General features: G+C 38.4%; 1 protein-coding gene across 6 annotated transcripts in view; it reads right to left on the minus strand.

Annotated features, from left to right (window-relative positions):
- The window catches only part of COL12A1 (collagen type XII alpha 1 chain), a 108,525-nt gene that overhangs the window by 77,804 nt on the left and 13,326 nt on the right, over positions 1-17,395 (minus strand). For 4 of the 6 annotated variants that reach the window (XM_001914742.6, XM_014733816.3, XM_070225140.1 and 1 more), the window contains exons 5-13: positions 17,195-17,254; positions 14,710-14,973; positions 14,373-14,537; positions 13,541-13,714; positions 11,198-11,488; positions 10,390-10,992; positions 9,001-9,273; positions 6,050-6,322; positions 4,183-4,455 (exon numbers count right to left, since the gene is read on the minus strand). The exons of the other annotated variants lie outside the window; for them this stretch is intronic. In XM_001914742.6, coding sequence (XP_001914777.3) covers positions 4,183-4,455; positions 6,050-6,322; positions 9,001-9,273; positions 10,390-10,992; positions 11,198-11,488; positions 13,541-13,714; positions 14,373-14,537; positions 14,710-14,973; positions 17,195-17,254 — 2,376 coding nt within the window. The remainder of the gene's footprint in view (positions 1-4,182; positions 4,456-6,049; positions 6,323-9,000; positions 9,274-10,389; positions 10,993-11,197; positions 11,489-13,540; positions 13,715-14,372; positions 14,538-14,709; positions 14,974-17,194; positions 17,255-17,395) is intronic. 6 annotated transcript variants of the gene reach the window in all.

A 17,395-nucleotide genomic window follows, 5' to 3' on the forward strand; every position in this document is an offset into this window, starting at 1 on the left:
GAGGACCTTCTGGACCACGTCCATGTGGAAACACACTTGATTTACAGCCAATGAACTGGAGCCATCGTTCCAAAGGACAAAGGTCACTATTGATAAGTTAACTTAATTACTTTAAGCAATACATAGCTCTTAAAAACCTTTTAACGATTCGAATCACCCTTCAACCTCAAGGCCTCTGTGAGATTTCTTCCACAACTGTGATCTCTCCAATTTGGTTTAGATTCTCTGATGAGCAATTAATTCACAGAAAAGGAAATAGGAAATACTGTTTGGTGATTGTGCTAAAGTTCCCCGGAAACATCAGAGTTGTTATACCCAGAATGTATGATTTTTCAAATTACGAAACAGCAGTAAATCTAGGAAAACACAGAGGCCCTGTTTCGCCCATCTTGGAGAGGCCCTGTGACTCGACACCATGCAGAAGAATTCCTGTGATGTGCTGAAACCTCACTGTAACAAAATGTCAGCAGAGTTAGCTCGATTTGATGTACAGGAGGCCGTTCGTGTCTAGGACATTGTCAGGTTGCTATAGCAACTGAAACAAAGGAAATTGTGAAAAGTTATCTTTTCCACAGCCAACAAACAACGGTCAAAAATAAGAGGATCATATTATTTCCAAACTGAAATTTTCATTCATTTGCGGCAAATCTCTGAATAAAAAGTGGCCATTATTCATTTTGAGGTTTGTAAGAGCAGGTTTTCCTCTCTCTGAACACTACCGGTGCCAACTGGAAGTTCTATCGCAACTTAGGTTTCACTTACATGGACAGCAGGGTTTCAGTAATCTACTTTAACAACAACAACAACAGGAGAAAAACAATGTAAATCAAACCTAATGGTCTGTGCTCAAATTCCTCCGAAGTTTGGCTCTGAAATAGTAATAAACTCTGCCTCTGCGATTCTATTTCATACAGTCCCAGAGCCAACTGTGAACTCCCCCAGTGCCAACGCTAATAAATCTCTCTTGCAGGGACAAGGGAATTTTCTGATTATTGGCTGCATTTCAAGAACGCACTAGGAAACAGATTTAAGTCTGGGATGCTTGTAGACCACACAAAATATTTTTTTTAATTCTTTTTGTATTGAATAGAATGCACTTCCAGCAAGCTATAAAATTTGCAACCTACAGAATGCTCTTGCTGGCTGAGCCATGCACCTCTGGATGGAAGAAACATTCCTTCAAGGTCTGCTCTTGCCACCTCCTCTCCCAAGAGAAAACCCGATTGGAAAAACAGCAGCCCTCAAAAGCAGCTGCCTGGCTCTGCTTCTGGGCTTTCCATTCCCTGCGTTTACCATCATATCCTATTCCTGTATATGGTATGTGGATTTGGCTAGGTTAATATAATAAAATGAAATGGAATAACCAGGGGCAAAAAACTTCTATTATTTTAATTTAGTCACAACTATGCTTTCACATTTTTGTCAAGTTTACCACACATAATGCAATGGAATAAAAATGTTAATAAAACCAGGCTGGCAGCATTTTATGTAATCTTTCACTGTAGTAAGGAGCTTTGGTGTAAATGAAAAAATTTAATTATTACAATTTAGTTATGAATTAACTATATTTTTAAAGTAAACTTGCAAATCATCTAGCTTTCCTCTCTCTCAGGAAATGGGAAACATTAATTTTTAAACTTAATTTTATTACCAGTATATCTCCCTTAGAGATAATTTCCAATCAAATATGTGCACATACACTCACACCCACATACAAGTTGGTAGATTTTCTACACCACCTGTGCAAAGATATAAAATTATAAACAATTTAGCTATACACTTGGCCTAGAAAAATCACAGCCCAATAGAATGCATTTGCTCTTAAATTAAAATGTGGATTTTGTCTCCTAAAGATTTTAACATATTATTTCTTAGTAAAAATGCCTTAATTTTTAGAATCAGAAAGATTTTGACTGAGTGTGAATACATTGTTTAAAGCAAGAAAATGTGGAATATCAGAAAGTTAAAAAGTATAAGCAGAAGTAAAACTATTAAATAATTTCCAACAAATTCCTTATATGAGAGAAATTTTCACAAACAGAAATAATCTACAACTATTCTGTAAAAAATAAAATCTCAAAAGTTTATCCTTAAAAAAGTCCTACGAACCATCTGTGCTGAAAGCCTGTGGCCAGCACGCAGGCAAGACAAGTGCCAGCGGCCGGAGGGCCAGGACAGCGTCTCAGAAACCCCCGCCACAGCTCCAGACATAAAGACCCCATGCTTTCATTGTTTGGATTCCGTCTCTGTAGTTAAGGCAATTTCTGTTTCTATCTCTTATTATTTTCAAAACTTTAGTGTAATCAATCACTCTCTCTGAAATACTTATAAACACTATATTTTTAGACATCAGTTCTAAAGTTAATGTGATTTCCTCTTGATAAATTTTTTTTTTTTTTTTAGGAAGATTAGCCCTGAGCTAACTACTGCCAATCCTCCTCTTTTTGCTGAGGAAGCCCGGCCCCTGAGCTAACATACATGCCCATCTTCCTCTACTTTATATGTGGGACGCCTGCCACAGCATGGCTTGACAAGCGGTGCCATGTCCGCACCCGGGATCCGAACCGGAGAACCCCGGGCCACTGAAGCAGAATGTGCGAACTTAACCGCTGCGCCACCGAGCTGGCCCCTGATGAATTTTATATACATATAATATTTTACCATCCCCAAAGAGTCTCACGGACGTCCTTCCATTTGATCTCCACAGTCAATCTGGGAGGAAGGGGGGACAATGACAATTCCCTCTAAATAGATGGGTAAACCAAGGCTCAGAGAGGTTTGGGGTTATTTCAAGGCCACGGGGCTAAGGAGCCAAACCAGGACTCTTCCAGCAATCAGTATTTTACACGCTGGTATTAATCTTTCATTTAAGTGCTCTTCTAAAAACAACAATCATGAACTACTGGAATTAAACTCTTGATCACTATTAGAGATAGAATTTTGATTAGAATATTTTTTATTTGTTTTTAATTCTTGACTAAGTCTTGAAGTTTTAATCAAAACTGCCTATGTAATTGTCCCTGCCAATTACATCTACAGTCCTCCAAATTTGATGGATATTTTGCCTAATATCACTGTGATTTCACATCACAAAAGATACTTCAGGGGCTGGCCCAGTGGCGTACTGGTTAAGTTCGCACGTTCCTCTTCAGCAGCCTGGGGTTTGCAGGTTCAGATCCCAGGCACAGACCTACCCACTGCTCATCAAGCTGTGCTGTGGCAGTATCCCACATACAAAATACAGGAAAATTGGCACAGGTGTTAGCTCAGAGCCAATCTTCCTCACCAAAAAAAAGAAAAAAGAAAAAATGATACTTCAGATTCATTTTCTTCCTGTAATCATTTTAAATAAGTCATATGAGGATGGTGATAACAGAGGGAAATCTATGCCTGACTTCTCAGTTAGGCCCCCAAGTGTGGTACTGACTCATCACCGTAAGCATCCACTACAGCCCATTCTCACTGTGGTCAAGTTAAATTTGCATTTTCTCTCTCTTACACAACTTACTTTGCAGTTGCGGGTGAGTTAAAGCTCAGCTGCCATTATATCTCAAAAGATCCTAAGAAATATGAAGCCCTCTGACGATTAACTCTAGAGAACCAAGGAAACAGCTCTGGTCTGATTGGTTCTTACTAAGTCCTGCATTGACTTTGAACTTCTAACACAGTACTGACTTTTAGACTTTGTTTAGAAAACAAACAGAAACTTGGGTTCTTTTACTTCTCAAGCTGTTAAGAATGCTTCTATGCATGGCGAGTGAGAAGAGATGGAGAGTCAGAAAGGGCTCCCCTCTGCTCCTGGTGACAGGAGCAGCTGCGTCACCGGGCAGACCAAGCCCTTCCCCCCCACCCCCCATGCACAGGTGATTCCCAAGGTCCCTTCCCACTCGAAGGTCACACACTGATGCCCATTTAAACAACCCACAGTATCACAGACACATTTCTATGCCCTTATTATGCACTCAGCTCCCCAGTACACTTCTTAATCAAGTTTAATTTCTCAGTTGGTTACATTCTACATCTCTGAGTAAGAAGCAGTTTTATGGTTATTTTTCAACACAAATTCCTTTTAAAGAAAGGAGATTGCGCATTTCCAGATTTCATTCTCTGAAAACATTTTAAGCTTCCTCAATGCAAGCGCAAACAGGCTCAGGGATTTCTACAAAATATGACAGTAATTACCTTCAAGTGTTGTCCCTTCTCCAAAAAGGGCATCCCCAGCCCCAGACGCATACAAGGCCGTCACAGATAAGGCGTACCGCGTCCCTTCGTTTAGTCCACTCAGCACGGTGCTGGTTGTGTCTCCCTTCACAGTGACCTCCTGAGCTTCCCCTCCTGCCACTGGGGTGTAGGTGACGAGATACCGTTTCACTTTTCCGGGCGCTCCACTCCAAGATAATCTCATGCTTGATGTCGTAGGATCAGAAACTCTTAAATCTCTCGGGTTCCCTCTAACTTCATTAAAAACAGCAACAACATCAAAACTCATTATTTAATAAAATGACTTGAAAAACACTTTGTTGCTTTACATATATGTGTGTGTGTGTGTTACATCAAATTTATATCCTGGGTGAGAGTACAGCCATTGTAACTGCTGACCAGCCAACAGAGTTTAAGCATTTCTAAACCAGGCCCCAGGTGTTAGCAGAAACACAGCAAAAGACATCCACTTGCTCTTCCGCGTTAACACAGGTTAAAACCTTTTGTGTTGGAATCTTTCATGTAAAAAACTATAATGCTTCCTCTAAAGTGGCACAAAGCACTATAAAATATATATACTTTGATTCGTGTCACAATGTAGATTCTAACTCCTCTAAGAAAACTTCAATGAAAGGGGTTTATTGGCATAATGCTATGAACATCTCAATGTAATGGCCAGGAAATACACTGATATGATAAAATGATAAATGATAAAAATGATGCTCTCCCTAGAAAAAGACAAAGAAAGAAAACAGCCCAAGTGAGGCCAAGCCTTGGGTAAAACTCCAGGGCCGCCCATGCCTTTGCAGCTCTGATTTCCTGACTTTTTTGGTAGGGTGGCCATGTAGCCTCTGCAGGGTCTCGAGGCACCCAGCCTGTGCCACTCTCACTGGGCACACAGCAGCCAGCCACTTTACTCCGGAAAACAGATCAAGAGTCACTGAGTCTTCTTACAATGCCCAGCAAAAGAGCCCAAGATCCTCAACTAGAAAAGGAAAAAGGGAAGCAGTGACTTCCCAGAGAAAGAGGGGAAGAAAGCAGGTGGAAGGAGGAGTCTCTGCAGGAAAGGCTGGTCGCCAGGCTGCCCAGGAAGGAAGCAGTGACTCCAGCTGAGCTGGATGGACTCTCCCTGTGAGTGACTGCATGAAGGCAACAGGGTCCACAAATACAGACTCACCACTTACTAGCAACAGGACTCCGAGCTATTATTTGGTTTCCTTAGCCTTGATTTCCTTGTAAAACTGGGATAATACTAACAACTTTGCAGACTCTATGCAAGGATTAAGTGAGATCATGTATGAAAAGTTCTTTGCTCAATAACTGTTCATTGTTGTTAACATGTTGTTATTATTATTAAAAACTTTAAAGATAGAGAATCAAAAGAAAATTATAAATGCCATAATTTTTCTCAATGAAATAACATTAAATATTAATAATTTGCAACAACTATCAAAATTTCTCCAGGAAGCCTAAACATCCCATTTAAATAAAAACGGGTTACGATTTAAAAATGTTCCTGAAGAAGGAATATACAATCTGCTTCAATGGTACACGGCAGTTTGATTTTTAACCTCTAGTGACTTTTCAACTTATATTAGAATATTTAATAGTATTATTTTTAAGAGAATATTTAGACCCATATCATAGCATTCAAATTCTACTGACACAAACAAATACTGTCATGAGTAAGTCAAAAATTCGAGTAACTCAAGTCTAAAAGGACTACAGTTTACGATACTCAGATAACTGAGACAAAGCGTCTCTTGGCTGATAGTATCTGGATAGCTGTCCACAGCTGCGCTGCAATCTGACTTTGGTTGTCACTACACGGGCAGCATATTTCCTCTACCTTCTTCAGTGGCTGCATTTCCAGTCAACGGAGAGCCAGGTCCCGAGAAATATTCAGGAACAACAGAGACTTCATATTTTGTGTCCGGAGTCAGGTTCTCCAGCGTTCTTCTCCTCTGATTAGCTGGGGTGGTAACTTCTTTGCTTTCGCCACCAGCAACTGGTCTGTATCTAATTCGGTACCTTAAAACTCTCCCTGGAGCTTGAGTCCAGGTAATTTTAAAGCTATCTGTGGTCTCATCTGTCACCTTTAGGTTTCGAGGTGCTCCTTTTACTGAAATTTTAAAAAAAGTTGACTCATTTTATATGAGAAATACAAAACTAGCTTTTAAAGAAATTATAGCATTTCTCTAAACAAACCCATGAGCAGTTTTTTGACAAACATTCTGGTTACAGCAATCATTTAGCCAGATATTAACTAGATTCTGAAACAACAAATACTTGACCACATCCAGAAAGAGAATAAGTACTGTTAACATTTTAATCAAATAAAGAGGTATATAATAGTAAACTTTTAAAATCATACATACTCTATTAAATGGTAAATTCATGTTGACATAAAATTCAAAAAAAAATAATTCATTTCTTCAAATATAAGTATCTAAGTCTTTCACTCTTACTAGATTTTCCCAGAGAAGTAGGAAAATAATACCTAACACTCAGGTCTACCATATTTACCCACTTGAACCAACCGTCTTATCCAGTCAGTCCCACAACTGACTTTTTTATCTGCACAGTCATTTGACTTGGAGAATAATTGGACCATTCATGTGTTGGACCAAACACATTATAGGTACTTAATGAATGCTAGTTGGATCTAAATCTTGAGGTCAAATTGCAATGTGAGTAACATCCATTGATGTCATATGGCAAGAAAAAAGAATAAATTAGTCAGAACAAATGAGGCAGTTAAACTCATGGGCTTGAATACTGGCTCTGAAGCTTAATACATGTGTAATTTTGAACCTCAGATTACCCATCAGTAAAAATGTGATTAGTTATATGATTACTGAAGTGGGTAAATTAGACAATCCATGGGAAACAACTGTCATAGTGCCTAACACACTGCAGAAGCTCTATAATTGTTTAATGAAGGTATTGAATCAAAAACTTCCTTATTGACTAAAGAAAGCTTAAATCTCAGATTTCACTACAGACAATAGAATTAGAAAGGCATTTCCAAATTGTGTTGTGGTGTCCCGATAACCAAAAACTAGAGGTATATGAATGCAGTTGTCTCTACTCAAACACCCTTTGGATTAAATCTCTTCTTGAGACATATTCCCATCCCCATCCCAAAATGCTGAAGAAAAAGGGCCGGGCTTATCAAGCAGCTATGTGGGCACTGCGGAAAAATCATCAGAAAATCAGAAATATCTAAGTATGGACTTCTACGTTACACAATCACAAAACTCATAAGACAAGAAGACACTCTAGGCTATTTAGTTTATTTGCTGGCCTTCAGGTAGAAATATATCTAAACCATGCACAAAAGAAAAAAATAAATCTTATTTGAAAGGTCTTTCAGAAAAAAAAAAGATTCTCTAGCTTGTATCAGCAAGGTATGCCAACACGTGCCTTCTCCGTCAGCAAATACTCCCTTGCAGCTATCTCAAATTCCTCATGCTGCTGTTTCAGCCTCTTCTCCTATCCCCAGTAAAGATGGAGAAGAACAATTGACATCTCTTGAAATATTCACTGTATTTATCTTAAAAAGTAATTGTCTGGTTTTAATCTTCTCCCTACCAGGTTCATCAGCACCCTTTAAATGTCAAAAGTAGTGAAATGTATCAGAAAGTATTCAAATCTATTCGGTAAAGAGGACACACCTAAACAAATACTGCTTAAAATATTTGGTAAAACTTGTACACCCAGGTTATTAGCAGTATTATTTACAATAGCTAAAAGGTGGAAACAATTCAAGTATCCATCCATGGGTGAATGGGCAAACAAAATGTGGTACACACATACAATGGAATATTATTCAGCCATAAAGAAGAAAGGAAATTCTGACATATGCTGCAACACGGAAGAACTCTGAGGACATTATGTAAGTGAAATAAGCCAGCCACAAAACAACAAATACTGTATGACTCCAGTCACATGAGGTACCTAGGGGAGTCAAATTCATACAAACAGAAAGTAGAATTGTGGTTTCCAGGGCCTGGGGAGAGGTGGAATGGAGAGTTACTGTTTAATGGGTATGAGTTTGGTTTTGCAAGATGAGAAAAGTTCTGGAGATGGATGTGGTGATGGTAGCACAACAATATGAATGTGGAAAATGCTACTGAAATGTACACTTTAAAATGGCTAATTTCATGTTATGTATATTTTACTACAATTTAAAAAAAAAGAAGGGGCCGGGCCCACGGCCGAGTGGTTAGGTTCGTGTGCTCTGCTTCAGTGGCCCAGGGTTTTGCTGGTACGGATCCTGGACTCGGACATGGCACCGCTTGTCAGGCCATGCTGAGGCGGCGCCCCACATGCCACAACTAGAAGGACCCACAACTAGAAATATATACAACTATGTACCGGGCGGCTTTGGGGAGAAAAAGGAAAAATAAAATCTTTGAAAAAAAAAGAAAAGAAAAAGAGTTGGTAATATATATCTGCCGTCATATCCACAGATAAAGCAAGGCAGTTTTAGAAGTGTGTGAACATTACGCTGTTGAAAGGTGAGAGAGAAAATGCTGGATAAGCCATATTTCAAACGTTAATTCCCGTCCTCTATGTCCGCTAACCTCAAATTCATCAAAATAAATCTAAAATTTTTTACTTAGAAGGTTTTTTCTCCTTCTAAAAAGATTTGTGAATAGTTGTAGTTTAAAGATGCTGAATCTTACAAAGGCATTCACAATTCTAAACTAGAAAGCAGATGGTTCTTTCAAACGGTAACCCTGTTCTAAAATAAACTGCTAGTTTGGGGAAACAGTGGCAGAAACCCTATCACACCTTCTGCAGTGGTCTCCTCTCCAGCGATGGGAAGGCTGAAGCCATCCTCATACTCTGCAGTCACGTTGACAAAGTATAGGGTCTCTGGCTTTAGGTTGTTGAGAACGACGCTGGTGCTCGCCGCTGGCTCCACCACCGTGACCTCATCATCCCCGGTAGCTTCCTTGTAGGTGATGTGGTATGAAAAAACATTTTCTCCAGCAGGAGACCAGTTGGTTTTGAAACTATAAGAAGTCACCTCAGAAAAACTAAGATCCCTTGGAGGAACATAGGCTATTAAAAAAAAAAAAAAGAAGGATATAGTTTAAAATTTTTAAATCGATAAAGTAAAAATGGAATTAATGACTACACATTTCCAAAACGGCTTATATTCATTTGGGAGCGTGATCATTGAGACCAATATACCGAGTAAATATTCTGCACAAGACTATTGAGAGGAGGCCTCTCCCTTAATGCCCTACAAAGAGGTCCTCGTCATCTGTCTTAACTATTTAGAATACTAAGTTATGTTGTTTAAATGACTAATTAAATTTGGTTTGAATTTTGAGCTTTTTAAGACAAAGCAGTAATGGAATGGTCCTGCCCACAAGTGGGATTTAAACAGTAACAGATCTAAAATGAACCATCAAAACATCCCCATTCATACCTGGCAATCAGATATTCACCTTGGGTGGTAGACTGATATTTCAAAGCAATAATTAAGGAATTTTTCCTAACAAAACAATAGTTATTAAACTAAAATATAGGAAGAGACAATATTTAAGGGATACTGTCTGTCCTCAGGGGACATACAATCGAAGTGGGGAGATGAGAGTGTGAAGTCATTAATAAAACCAAACAGTACATGTGAATGCCAAATGACTGAAAGTAATGTCTGATGGCACTAGAACAATTAAGGAAGGCTTGATGAAAGAGAAGAGATGTGTAACTCAACGCTGAAAAATGAAATTGGAACAAATGAAAACAAGAGGGGTAGGGAATTCCTGATGTAAGGAACAATGCCCAAAAATGGTACAGGAAAGGAAATGTGTAGTAGAACTCAAAGGTCCAGGACTATGTTCTAGTCATTTTCTGTTCAAAGGATCAGGCTCAGCATCCAGCACGTAGTAGACACTCAATGAATGGTTGTTGAATTGGACATGACAAACAGGGTAGTTCCCAGCCCTGCTTCAAGATCTAAGATCAGAAACATGTCATGACTATAAAGCAAAAATATCTAGGAGGAAGTCATATCTCAGAGTTAAATCAACTGAGTTTAATAGTTTTCAATAACACAGGAAAGCTCCTCTCTCCTGCATATAAATAGAATTGAAGAAGCATATTATCCACAATTTTAGAACTAAAACTGCTTTGTTCATGAAGAGATAACTTTCTACAGTGTCTACTAACCTTTTTTCTTTATAGCTGCTAATTCTTGCTCAATTCTAAGGCAGATCGACTGTGTGAGTTCAAAAGATATCCTCTGAAAAGCATCAAAATCTTCCACTGTGAACACATGAGTCTCAGCAGGAGGAGAGGCAATCGCTTCTAATTCTGAGCGAACGGCATCTTTCACACCAACCGCAAAGATTTCAACATCTGAATTCCTTAGTTTTATAGCAGGATCTCTGAAAGCATCTGAAGATTTGCCATCAGTGATAAGAATCATGACCTTTGGCACGTTGCTCCTTGAACCCTTGCTAGGCACAAATATTTTCTCTCTGACATAAGTCATTGCTTTCCCAGTGTTTGTAGATCCTCCTCTGTAGGGGAAGGTGTTTATTGCTTCAATTATATCTTCAACTTTCGTGAATTTTTTCAAAGTGAACTCGGTGTGAGGATCCCGGCTGTATTGGACAAGACTGATCTGTACCCTGTTTGGTGAAATCTCAAAACTTTTTACAAGAACTTCTAAAAAGGCTCTAACTTTAACAAAGTTTGCAATCCCAATGCTATAGGAACCATCAACCAAAAACACAATATCGGCTTTTATATCCACACCACGTGAGCATTCTGTAAAAAGAAAGAAAGTCCGTTAAAGGTTAACAAATATGAATGAATCATCAGAATACAGCTATTTTGGTTTTCTTAGTAAGCGTGCTTCTTTAAAAGAAAACTATTGCACATATTTTGTCTAAAACGAAATCTGAACCAGTAAGGCAAACTGTCAAATGGTGCTTCACATATTCCAAACCCAATGATACACCTGTTAACTTACCCACTTGAACTTTCATTGGCTGAGTCTTCTCCATTATTGACACAGGTTCACTGGATGTCAGTCCCTTCATGGCAGAAACACTGATCTGGTATTCCGTATCTGCTGAGAGGTCACGAACACTGAGCATGGTCGTCTGAGGTCCCACACTCAGAGCATGCTGTCGGCTTCCAGCGGTCATTGGTGTAAGGAGGATTTTATAGCCTGTCACTGGGCTAGGAGATGCACTCCAGCCTAACTTAATGTATTTTGATGAGACTTCCATGGCAATCAAATTTGAAGGCGGTTCAATAACTACAAAGTAACAAGCAGAACAGTCAACAAATGCAGTGAGATATAACCGTATTAATTAGGTCTCTAGATTTGAATCTTCAATTCTCCTTACTCAAATTAATCATGAATGCATCAGTCGTCATCGTCCAACCCCAACCTCCCACTTCCAACTGTATCCATCAAACCAAAAGAGACTCAGTGCCTGATTTTTTTGTCAGGGAGCGGAGAAGTTTAGGGGTAAAGAATATCCTTGGAAGAAATTAATGTCGGACATCTGATGCCTAATTCTTCCCTGGGACCAAGATCTCCGTTCCAGTTTTGGTATTTTACTCATTGCCTTTATTCTCAGATACCAAAGCAGGCACTTGACAAACATTTGTTAAATCATTGACTTACTCAATCCTTTAGAAAGTTTTTCTCTATTAATAATACCACAAGAATAAAAATGTAATCTTTAAAAGACATTCTATAATATGCCAAAAAAGATAAAGAATTCACCAGTTCCAAAATGACAGTCTTACAATTTATACAATTTTATTCCCACTTATTTCAAGGTAAGAAACAAGTTCAACTATGTTCATAATGCCACCAAGAAGAGGAGAAACAATGGCTTACAATGTGCATACTGACAAGCAAATATTGAAATATAAAAATTTCTCTCCTTGCTCAATGTAGAACATAGTCACGTACTGAACAGACAACAAAGTATTTTAAGATATTTCAGGCAAAAATCTTCAAATTTTACATTTGTCAATGGAATCAGTTTCCCAGAAAATATACTTCTAATTTTTCATGTCAGCCCACAAGAAGTGGATGAGAAGACAAGTACAAGTTTACTCATCATTGCTCAAAGAGGCGATCAGATGCAGTGCCTAAAAATGATGTCTAAAGAAGTGAGAAGTAGTGAGAGGGAAACAACAGATGTGCCACCTGGAAGTTTGGCCAAGCCTTTTGAGTTATTCAGAGACAGTACAGGGAACAGAAGTCACAGGCAAACGCCAGCAAGAGAGTGAAGGCCACGAAGGACAGAGTGAACACCTGCAATGTGGCCCTGCACCACACACAGGGAGAGTTCCCACAGAGGCAGAACAAAAGACTGGCTTATCCTCACACACGCACCCCAGTGAAGACGAAGACGAATGAGAATGTTTTAAAAGATTGAGTGAAGAGAGGTTAACCAGAGAAAAATGGCGAGGAGGATGGATTTTGTAATAATACAAAGCAAAAGAGTTAGACTAGGCAGTGAAACAAAGAAAAAGATTCAGAGCCCATGAAGTAATGAGAAGGAGTTCTGAAACAGAACCAGGGCCAACGAACATTGCCAAAATACTTAGGGTTTGGAGATTAAAGAGTTTATGTGATTGAAGATGTAGCTATTCATAACTTATCTTTAATCACTTGTCAATTCTCAAACGAAGAAGGGAACAATTGCGGCAATTGTGACTTTTTAATGCCCAAAAAGATGCTTATGAAATGTCTCCTGAAATGTCTTTTCTTTCTCTCATGTACTTAGAAGCAATAGCTGATTAAAAAATGGGAACATTTTCCAGATGTGGGAGGATCAAATTGACTGATTGAAATATTCTTAAAAGCTTTGAAAACAATATGCAGAGCATGATGACGGAAAACCCTTTCCTTTGCCATTTAACAGAAGCAGTGCCGTTAGTTTACGTGGCAGAAGGCTAAAATAAATGTTCCCCAGACTGTGAATGTTTAAATCAGAGTATAAAATAATTAAAGCAAGTACTCGAATAGCATAATTATGGACACTTTAACCTGCATAGAATGGTCTTAGAGAAAAATAGCAAATAAAACTTGTCCAAAAGAAGAGTTTTAAGAACTTTACAATGATATAAATATTTTATTTAATATTCCACTAGGAGGGAAAAAACAATACAACTGAAATCAACAAGCTGAGTTACTGAAAAACAATACAAATGGAGTATACCATTGGAGAATCACCGGAGGGTGTGTTTGAGTACATGTGTCTACTCCTAAGATACTTGCAAAGCTATAAATTATATCAAATAATGGAAAAGGCTAACACATGGGAACACTTGAAAATTCACTTACCTTCTTCTCCACTAACCAGTTCACCAAGTTGTTCATCAACACCTGAGCACACCTGGGAGATGATCTCATTCTGAATATCCACAATTGCATCAAAGTTGGCCACGTTGAAAACATGATTTAGTGAAGGTGTGGAGGCAATCTGTTTGAGTTCTTTTGCATCTGCAGCTTTAATGCCTTAAAAAAAAAAAAAAAGACAAAGATATACTGAAAAGGGAAATATGCTGAATTTCTTTGCTTTCTTAGTCTTTCACAAGTGAAGACATTTTTAAACCCTTATTCAGTCATAAAGCAGAACTGCTTTGCTTTGTAACGGATGTGCAACTATTCAAATGACAAAGGCATCTTATAATTTCACATAAAGTGGCCAGCCAAAGAGGAAAACAAATGGTTAGTAAAACAGAGTGGGCTCTCATCCCAACCATGCCATCATTTGTCCCTGCCATCTGTAAAGATAATACTTTTTTCTTCCAGAGTCCTGAATGAGCCAGAGCCCTCTGAATTCTTCAAGTATTACATAATATAGGAAACACATAAAAAACACTTAATGATAATACAAGGAGGATCTTTATTAGAATCGTTGGCCCAGCATTCTTTGAAAAGTAGAGGGCTGGCAAAGAATGTGAATACCACCTCACTTAATGCACATGTGAAGGGAGTTGCAAGAGAGAAATAGATACGCCAGCAAATTTTCACTCAAAGACGATATGGCTTAATGGCAAATCACCGTAAATGCAGTCAACACTTCTATACGTCCCTGAGGAATCAACCCTTCGCCTTCCTAAGCATTAAGTATTTCCTAGTTCTAAAATGAAAACAACCAAATTCGACCTACCCAAAGAGAAAACTTCAACCCCAATACTGCGAAGCTCTCTTGCTGGAATTTCCACTTCATCCTGAGATTTGCCATCCGTAATAATAATCGCTACTTTAGGAAAGCCAACTCTTGCTCCAGCAGACTCCATGAAAGTATTTTTAATTAAGTAATCAATGGCATCCCCTGAAGTGAAAAAGAAACATGTTCACTCATGCTGCACTACACAATTTTGCAAAAGTCAAAAAATATGTGATTAATTTCAAAATTACTTAACATGTGATAATTGTTCAACGCTTAATTTCTCTCCCAAACTGGTATTTCACTTATTTTAAACAACACAATTTGTAAAACATACCTGTCATTGTGTTGCCACCTTTGTATGGGATTTTTTTAATTGCAGCAAGAAGTTCGTCCCTTTGGTAGTACTGATTCAAGTTGAATTCAGTCCTGGGGTCAGAGCTGTACTGAACAACTCCAACCCTTGTCTTCTCCTCTCCAATATCAAAAGCAGACACAAGAGCAGCAATAAAGTCTAAAATGTACTTGAAATTATTTCTTCCCACACTCCAAGAGCCATCCACGAGAAACACTAAATCAGTCCAGGCACTGACAGAGCATTCTGAAATACATTTGATAGATTTTTAATGATTCATTATTAAATCTATCCATCATTAAGGAAGACAAACTAACATCGCAAAAATGTTGGCTCCTTAGATCATTTTGTTCATTGGAACATATTCACACTGTTTTTCACCCACAACTGACATGCACAAAAGAATACAAAATTTTATTAGCACACATAGAAGCATTTTCAGTGCTTTCACGAAGATACATTTATAGAATCATGTGTCTTCAAATTGCTATATAAGACCTTATGCAAGAAGAGATAAACAGACGCACGACCTGCTCTCCAGAAGCATGTGACCCAAGGATTTATGCTATTGACCTATCTATCTTTATAAACTATACCCTTACTGTTTCATCCAAGTACAAATTATACAAAACACCTGGGAAACACACAAAAGAAACGTAAACAAAGTGTTTTCATTTCTTGGTATTTAGTAGGAAATAAATACACCACAGTTGCTGTTACCATTCAAGCAAATATAGTTGAGTGGAAGAAAAGGGCAAATCTTTTAACATTCTCCTGCATTTTACAGTATAATAGTCTAAAGTTTGCAGTGGATTAGAATAGAAGGTTACTGGAGTCCAAAGAAGTAAAAACAAGCATAAACACGATGCAAGATAGCCAGAATATCCTGTTGTCCCAATTATCAATGCATTTAGTTTTGACAACCAAAACCTACTTTTACTAAACAAAGGGGAAAAAGCATATTGGTTCAAAACCGAAAGTACACATAGTAACCTTAAATTACTAAAATGCAAAGATTGGCTTTTATAACCTAATATAATATCTTTCCTCCTTTCCGTGGTCGGGGGGAACAGGTTGGTTTTCATGAAAATCTGCACTCGTTAGGCAGCACTGAGTGAATTTTCTGAAGATGATTCTGTCCTTGAAGTCAGCTCATGGATAATAAAAGAAATATTTGGCTAGGAAGAGGAGGAAAGGGTCCTGGAAAATTTTGTAAGCCAAGTACCAGTTGCTTGCCTAAGTAATTTCTGCACACTATTTCATGGGCCAATATAAGTCTGCTGAAAAGTCAATATTTGGCAGAATGCTTTGATTTAGAATAAATATTGATAGTTCAGGAAGATATTGGCATTATAACTGCATACTGTAAACTTCGTTTCAGATTATTAAACACAAGAAAGAATGATAAACAGTGATGTAAAGAAAAAACTTCCAGATAAAGAGGACTTTGCGTTCGTAATCTTTTTATCGTCATCCTGGGTCATAAATCTAACTTTTATAAGGTGGCAAAAGTAGAAGTCCAAAAAAGGCCTTAAGGGTCCATCCCATTAAGTTAGACAAAGCAGGATAAGACAAAAGGAGCTAGAAACTGCAAAACCTAGACCAGCCAACAGAAACTGCTTTCATTTGGTTACAAATGCCTCAAGGGTCACAGTGTAGCTCGCTTTGTTTGGGGTTGGGCTCCTAATTCTATACCGTAAAGAACACTGTAAAACCATGTTTTCCATGCCTTTTTTTTTTAGTATTTGCCTCCATTACTCTTTGTAGGGGTGGGATAATAATGGTGGAAGTGCAGGACCTGTCAGAATGACCTGGGGAGTTGTTTCAAACTGCAAAAGCCTCGACTCCAATCTCTCACCCCACCCATTCCCAGATGCCACCGCCCCAACACCCCTGGAAAATATGTCATATTCTTTAGGTATGTTAGGACTTACATGTTACCAGAGATGTCTCACAGAGACTCTGGAAACAGTTACCATTGCCATCAACTGAGGCCATGTAAACACCCCAGAGATGAGCACAACATACACACAGACTTAGGAAGATATTTTCATGGCAACTGAATTTCTTCAAACACTGTGAGGGCCTCTCTCTCGTGCTCCATCTTATATTTCTCAACGTCCCTAAGCCACCAGCTCCTTCTCTCAGTCCGTCTGAGAAAGAAGTCAAGTCCCACAGGGGCTTTGTCATTCAGCCAACCCTGAAGTCCCGCAGGAAGATTTCAACTCAGACAAATTCAAGACACTTCCAGTGAAAACAATATTTAGTAAATAGAACGAAAAATTGGCTAGAAAGTCAGAATGTAGATATTACAACCACTTGGTCACATATTATATTGTCTGTACTTCTTCCAGATAAAGCTCATAGACATTAATAAAGGAATAAGATCAAACTATGTAGACAGTTGGAACATAGGACATTTATGACTTCTACAAATCCAAACAAAAATATTAAGAGAAATACTTACTTTGTATCTCTGTTTTTCCAGATTTCTTCTCCCCTGGCTTCATGGGACCACCTGTTTGAACTGAGTCAAAACTTGATTATTACAAAAGGAAATGAATTCATACAAATAATTCCTAAAAAGAAAATATCTATATTGCCTGTCACCATTGCCTTTCAAACGTATGGTCCATGCCCACTTGGTCAGAGACTACTGCCGAATAAG

Source organism: Equus caballus, chromosome 10 (assembly GCF_041296265.1).
Source record: "Equus caballus isolate H_3958 breed thoroughbred chromosome 10, TB-T2T, whole genome shotgun sequence".
In the NCBI taxonomy this organism is placed as follows: Eukaryota; Metazoa; Chordata; class Mammalia; order Perissodactyla; family Equidae; genus Equus; species Equus caballus.